Source organism: Zophobas morio, unplaced genomic scaffold, assembly GCF_036711695.1.
Source record: "Zophobas morio isolate AGI-343-1 ecotype UQ-CSIRO unplaced genomic scaffold, CSIRO_AGI_Zmor_V1 ptg000006l, whole genome shotgun sequence".
Classification (NCBI taxonomy): domain Eukaryota; kingdom Metazoa; phylum Arthropoda; class Insecta; order Coleoptera; family Tenebrionidae; genus Zophobas; species Zophobas morio.
In genome coordinates this window covers 9,244,095-9,251,361 of record NW_026972111.1, presented here as the reverse complement: position 1 = coordinate 9,251,361, position 7,267 = coordinate 9,244,095, and the positions used below count along the sequence as shown (strand labels likewise).

At 36.6% G+C, this 7,267-nt stretch overlaps 2 protein-coding genes across 2 annotated transcripts; one reads left to right on the top strand and one right to left on the bottom strand.

Moving 5' to 3' along the window:
* Nucleotides 1-229: 229 nt before the first annotated feature.
* Nucleotides 230-1,694, bottom strand: LOC135123809 (cathepsin B-like). Its single transcript, XM_064048686.1, has 5 exons — nucleotides 1,422-1,694; nucleotides 1,155-1,373; nucleotides 858-1,104; nucleotides 435-627; nucleotides 230-380 (listed from the first exon to the last, which is right to left on the bottom strand). The coding sequence occupies exons 1-5, from the start codon at nucleotides 1,689-1,691 to the stop codon at nucleotides 230-232; spliced, it is 1,080 nt and encodes a 359-aa protein (XP_063904756.1). The 5' UTR covers nucleotides 1,692-1,694.
* Nucleotides 1,695-5,394: 3,700 nt separating this feature from the next.
* LOC135123808 (cathepsin B-like cysteine proteinase 4) lies at nucleotides 5,395-6,676 on the top strand. Its single transcript, XM_064048685.1, has 4 exons — nucleotides 5,395-5,697; nucleotides 5,747-5,962; nucleotides 6,073-6,328; nucleotides 6,381-6,676. Exons 1-4 carry the CDS (start codon nucleotides 5,431-5,433, stop codon nucleotides 6,674-6,676), a joined length of 1,035 nt encoding a protein of 344 aa, XP_063904755.1. The 5' UTR covers nucleotides 5,395-5,430.
* Nucleotides 6,677-7,267: the final 591 nt, after the last annotated feature.

The window sequence follows — 7,267 nt, the reverse complement described above, 5'->3', positions numbered from 1 at the left end:
AAACAAAAAGTTTCAAGAAGTACATCTTCTTATTGCTTCCAAAAACTTGACGATGTCATCTCAAAAGTTGGCTTGATAACTCATTTCCAAAATTCGCAAATATTATGCGTCTATTTCGTAATTTGTTAATTTACGATAGCTATTCTTCATACTTATGACTTAAACACGACATTCGTATCTCATCTCTAGTTAACTGGACATAGCTATAAAAATTCTTTGCGACGTTTTATTACAAAATTACAAATAAATAAATTAATGTAACACCCATAAGCACATGGAGAGTAATTCTGATTTCATGAAAACAAAAACCTGCTGAAAAACCTGCCATCGCAATGACCGACATATGTTGGTCACCTATAACTGGTGCACAGTCATCATGTCTGAAACATAATCAGTTACCACTATAATTAATTTTTTAACGTATCTACAAATACGATTGGCAGATTCCATATTTGAAATAACCTCCATCGCCCCAACCAGAACCCCACGAATTAGATGCGATCCAAAAAGTTTTCCCATCTTTTTTTCCCCAACCACATATCCTCACACCATGATAATAGCCAGAACGATAACTGTTTCCACGATCATATTCTGGATAATTTCCGTCTATTGGAAAACCATCAATTGCTACAAATAAATGCGTTTATGGAACTATTCTGCTACATTGCATCCTTAATGTTAGCTGAATACTTTGTTTGTACAAAGCGGTATTATCACTTGCAATCAACCAAATCAACGAATGGTTGTTTATTTTTCTTATTTAAAGTTTACAGTGAAGCATTTAAGAGAAATAAATGCTCGCTTATTGCAACAGGAGCCAGCACTTTTGCAGTAGAATTTTTGAAAGATTTGGTTACCTTCTGCGGCATTCTCCCTAAATGTTTCCGTTGGTCGGATAACTGCCATCACTGGTCCGTTTGTCATAATTTCAGTCTGAATTTTTTTAGTGTCATTCAGACTATAGTCATAAGTGATTTCATAAATATGTCTCTTGTCATTTTGGTAGGTATCGTTGTATTCGTCGGAACATGCAGTTTTACATATAATGGGTGCTCTTGCCCACAGTGATCGTACAAGTGTCGCTGCAGATGTAGGTCTGCACCCCTATAATAAACTTTTAGGCATGTGTTCTGTAAATCACATATCAACTATACTTTCTTTGATACCATATCTCCCCCTGACACGACTCCCTCTTCCTGAAGAAATTTTAAAGCTCTGACAAGGTTTCCTCCTGCTTCACAGATATTTCCTAGCTCTGAACCGTGACAATCTGGACAGCATGTCAGTAGATCTTCAGCTGAATATTGAAATGTAATCGTTCCATTAGTGGCAATGCACAGCCTGTCAGTTACTACTTGAGTTAGAGCAAGTGCCTGCAGTATAATTATTTAAAAACACATCTATAGCTTTTCATGTTTTACCCAAGAGAAACCGCAGTCACCTTCGTCTCGAATGGTCTGGATTGATTCACACTCGGGCCATTCGTCTTTTGCGTTAAAATTCTCTGGAACGGACTGTTGCGGGTGGGAAATGATTTTCGCATCAGATAAACCTTTTAGTTCGTTTTGTTCATTCACCGAGAATAGAACTCCTCCCGAAAACGTCGGAGGGGGATCTTCATATTGGCAAATAATTGAGTGTATCAGAAACAATATTAATGCCAATGACACGTTAAATTGAGATCCTGACATGTTTAGAGGGATAACTTGAATAATTATGACAGATCCTCTATGGATTTTGTTTGTGTTTTTTTTTGTTTGCCAGGTTTACTATTTTTAATATACGATTTTAATTATACTGGGCGAACAACGTAATTTGTAATCGAGTCATCCTTAGAACGGGTTAACCGCTGGTGGATTTTTGATGGAGCCAAATTTGCCACCACTGGCCGAAAGGATTTGGGTGTGACTGGTACTGATACCGTTTTTCGGAGTGTCGGTGAATTTTCTTTTGGTCTTGCGGTTTTCCTAATGTCTCCAAGTTGCTGATTTTCTTTTCTTGTCATCATGCTTTTGATCGTTAAGCGTTTGTTGTTTCTTTTTTCTACTTTTATTATGCTATCGCACCCAAATTCTGTGTTTTGACACATAAAAACATTATTTGTTTTTTGGATACCGTTGACTATAGCCACTAGAAAACACACAAATAAAACACAAGAAGGATTCGTGGATAATCTTTCAACGAAAAAAAAAAGATATTACGGGAGTCCAAGATTTCAGATACTTAAAAAATCTAAAATGTTGTGATAACCCAAACATCTCTCCTTAAATTGACATGTAAAGAAAATAAATTAAAAGCCCGCAAAAAATTTAAAAATTCAAAATTTGGCCTTCTCTGACAAAAGGCGGGATGCGTTCAGATGCAAGCGGTGGACCCCAAGGTTGGAAAACTACCGCTAAATAAAACACAAAATTTATGGAGGACACAAAATTATTTATTTCTTCATTTACAAAAGAAAAATTGCGAGGAAATGCCTCGATGATGTAATTTTTAACGTTGCGAGGAAATGCCTCGGTGATGTAATGATGATAAAGATGATAACTGCCTAAGGGAAGAAATTTTGTTAATTTAACTGCCGTAAACGAACTATTAGCAATCTTGTGTGAAAAATTAAGATGTGTTATAATGTAACACTTACGTATTAGCATCCAGAAACTTATTCATAATTAGACAAACAAAGTCAAACGAGTCGTGACTCAGTGAATTTCATGAAATCTCCTAGTAAATGTCTGTTAAATTGTGTTAGAACCAGTTAACGATTAAAATCCTAACCTGATCGGTGAATTAACAAACAATAACACAAACTACAGCACGTGTAGCGTTGCTTGGAAATTAGCACTTTTTTCGATTACAAAGCCACAAGAATTAGCTGCGCGTATTGGGGAAAAGTGTGACGTCATCGTTACGATTAATTTTCGTTGATCAAAGGCTTCCTTTTCACCACGCTCACATAACACCGAACCAAACAATAATGACGCTTTCACCATGCTCTCGCCCTCTAACTAAAAATTCCCTAGCGAGTTACCAACTACCCCGAAGCGCTAACGTGCACATGGTTGCCGATTTTTGACGATTTTGTTTTCAAATTCAAATTATTCAAATGTAATTTCGCGCCGCTGTTAATTAAATTCAGCGCAAAAATTTGATTCAGATTCGGTCACCTCAAAGTCACCAAAATTTTCAATTTTTTTCAAAAATAAAACCCAAGAGGCTTCAAAGACGTTTTCACAAATGAAAAAAAAACACACGAGGGACCCACTAAGATTTCAAAGAGTTAAAAAAACAACAATGTCCGCGAAATTTTCAAAACCTTTCCAAAAATGCAACCCAAGAGGCGTCGAAGATGTTTTTACAAGTGAAAAAACATTAGGTACCCACTAGATGTTTTCAAACTTTTTAAAAAATCGAATGCAAGGGACTCCCAGGTCCTTTTCCAAAAAAATACACTACGGACCCTCAAATTACCTTTAAATATTTTCAAAAATGTTTCGAAAATAAAACACAAAGATTCACGGATAATCTTTCAACTTAAAAAATATATATTAGGGGAGTCCAAGATTTCAAATACTTAAAGAATCAAAAAAGTCACCAAAATTTTCGAAATTTTTTCAAAAATACAACCCAAGAGCCTGCGATGTTTTCACAAATGAAAAAAAAAGTACACTAGGGACCCACTAGATATTTTCAAACTTTTTAAAAAGTCAAATGCGAGATCCCGAAGGTTCTTTTCCAAAAAAAGTCACTACGGATCCTCAAACTTCCTTAAATTATTTTCAAAATTTTTTCAAAAATAAAAAGGCACCGCTTTCGTAAATTGTTCCACATATTTTTTTAATAAAGCACAAAGAATCGTGAAAAATCTTTCAACTTAAAAAAGAGTGATTAGGGGAGCACAAGACTTCAAATACTTAAAAAAAAACAAAATCCCCCAAATTTTCAAATATTTTCCAAAAATAAAACCCTAGAGGCTTCAAAGATGTTTTCACAAATTAAAAAAACACTAGGAACCTACTAGATATTTTCAAACTTTTTTAAAAAATCCAACGCAAGGGGTCCTGAAAGTTTTTTCCAAAAAAAATACAGTACGGACCCTCAAAATCCCTTCAAGTATTTTCAAAAATTTTTCAAAAATAGAACGGCGCCACTCTCACAGATTATTTGATTTTTTTTAATAAAACACAAGTAATCACGAATAATATTTCAACTTATAAAATGGACATTAGGGGAATTCAAAATTTCAAATTCCCAAAATTTTGCCAAACACTTTCAAAGATAAAATACAAAGGGTTCCCGACATTTTTTAAATTCATAACCAGAACTGAATGACCTGACGTAACATTACTTGATTTGGCCTTACACGACCTGATTTGATATGACTTAACATGACCTGGCCTGACACGATCTGACCAGACATAACCTGACTGGATATGACTTGTTCTGACATAATCTAATATGTCCAGATCTACCCTGACATGACCTGACTTGACACGTTCTGACCTGACATATTTGGCCTTGACATGACCCACCTTACAATAAATTGATTTTGCTCTATCGGACGTGACCTGGGTTGATGTGACTTATTCTGTCATGATCCACTATGTCCGCAACTAACCTAACTTGTCATGTTTTAACCTGACATAATTTGGACCTCTCTTAAAGAGTCAAGCTTATCTTAGCAAATACTAACCCCATGTGGTGTGAGTGAAAACCACGTGGTAAGTTAGCTAGGTTAAGTTAATTGGCTTGGTAGTTAATAAAAGTAAGGAAGCCTTTTTTTACGACAATTAAGCGTAACGACGACGATGCCACAGTTTCCCCAACGCGCGGAGCTAATGGAAATAAGCGAATTTTCGACCGACGCTACCACGTGTAGATTTTATTTATTGTTTGTAAATTCACAGTTCATGTTAGGATTTTAATCGTTAACTGGTTCTAACACAAGCCCAACCGTCAGATTGTTTCGATAAAGTACTTGCTAGGAGAGGTGAGGGTGGGTGGCCGGGATTAATTATTGGTTGTTCTGTAGGGTGAGAATGGGAACTAATAGAACCTAGGCAATTAAAAAAGAAAAAAATTCCCTCAGCATTCTGGATGGTCGGACGGCGACGAAATTAGCAGAAATGGATTTTTTTGCATTCTTCACATCATTCTCACACTCGAAAACCCTATAAATAGCAATCGAAATTAGACCTTACCAGTTCAGTTCACTTAGTTCAGTCGATTCGAACATTTAGTGTGGGCGTCTATATAAGACCAGCTCCTCCGTCAAAAAGTCAGTTTTCGTTACCAAGTATATCGTGATCACCGCTTACTTTGAGTGACACAAATCTGTCCGTGATGCTGGACGGCCGTGGATGGTATGTCAAATCTGATTTAACTCACAATGAAATTCTTTCGAGTTAGTGTAACACTTTTAACAAAAACCTCCTTATGGGCATCATTTTATTAATCAATGTGTTCCTAAAACTCCTTTTGTTGGAATGTTTGGACCAAGTATGTGTCTCCGCCGAACAAAAATCTACACCTGGGGGAGCGAGTTTTCCTCCAGATTTTGGAATTCCGAGATCTCCTATCATCGATTTCATCGATCATCCTGATACATCGGTTCCGGACCATTTTGACGTTAGAGACAAGTGGCCAAATTGTGGCTCCTTGTTTGATCAGATTGTGGATCAAGGAAAATGCCAAATGTCTTGGGTAAGTTACAGTTCTTTAAAAAAATAAAAACGTTCAAAGTGTTAAGTAGGTTCCGGCTCTATTATCGACAATGAGCGATAGATTATGCATCCAGAGCAACGGAACAGACATTTTTCAATACTCAGTTGAAGATTTACTGACGTGTTGTTCTACCTGCTTTAACGCAAAACCAAAGAACATCTGTCAAAGTGGATGGATCTTTCGGACTATAAGACATTTGTATTCGAAGGGCTGTGCATCTGGGGAAAACGCAGAATCCAGCAATGTAGGTTTCCTTTTTTTCAAAATCAAGTCATTGAACGACCAACTTTTATTATTACTTTAGTTTCAAGAAAAAAATTTGACCGAGTTTGATGTGCTTAATTTTTTTAACAGTTAAACTCGTCGACACAGAGTGGGGGTTGCAAACCGTTGTCAGAACAAACACGAAACGGAGAACCTCCAGAATGCGAAGATAAATGTAGCAATCCAGAATATAAAACTTCTGACAAGAGATACTGCGGAAGGGCGACGTATCTTTATAATCATCCAGGTATTATAGACACGAAGCAAGTGCAAATAGAAGTTATGAAAAATGGGCCGATGACAATGTTTATAAACGCTACTCCATCTTTCATGAATTACACCGACGGTACGTGTTAACCTCAGGTAGTGAAGACCTAAAAAAGCGCCTATTTTTACAGAGATCTTCGCAGAAGAAACAGATGAGATACTTGGTAGGCCTAATTTTATGCAAGCCGTTCGACTGTTTGGTTGGGGAAATGAAAACGGAACTCCATATTGGCTAATGGCTAATACTTGGGGACGAAACTGGGGAAGGATGGGTGGGTTGTTCAAAATAGCGATGACTGAAAATGTTCTTCACGTAGAAGAGTTTGCTCTTGCACCTTTTCCGAGCAAGAAAGCATCTGCTAAAATTCGTGAAGTTTGTTGCAGTGTTTTCGTACTGAGTGTTTTTATGATGTATGTATTTAAGTAGCTTTTGATTTTAGAAGATTGTGGTTCTAGAAACATCTATTATCGTGTACGTTTACTACGATTAAAATAATAAACTATTTTGTTGACGCAATTTAACTATCAAAGTTAACTAGACGCAATCCAGAATACATTTCCGAAGGATCCGTAAACTTGTTTCATGTTCCAATGATATCCCAAAATGACATTTGGACGGGAATTACAATATTATTTTATTTTCCAAATGTTCCACATGGTAAACTATTTCGAGGCTAAGTGTTAAGCAGTGTCATGAGTAACTAGAGCATAAATTTAAAAAATCGCGCAGTAGTATCTGACGATCAAGGGCATTCATGATAAACGTCAAAACTTTGATGACGGTATAGTTGTTACCAAAACATCTTGGTCCACAATGTAACATGGTGTTACTGGTAGTCCGTTCTCAACATAGTCGTAGTCTATCTTCGTTCTCTTCTTGGTGCAATAGCATTCACATGCCGTTTCATACAAAGCTACATGTTTATCTATCATGTAGCTTTGTATGAAACAGTGCGTAATTGCTTTTCTTCTTCTCCTATTCCACTCTCCCAACTGTGAATGTGGCTCGAACGATTTG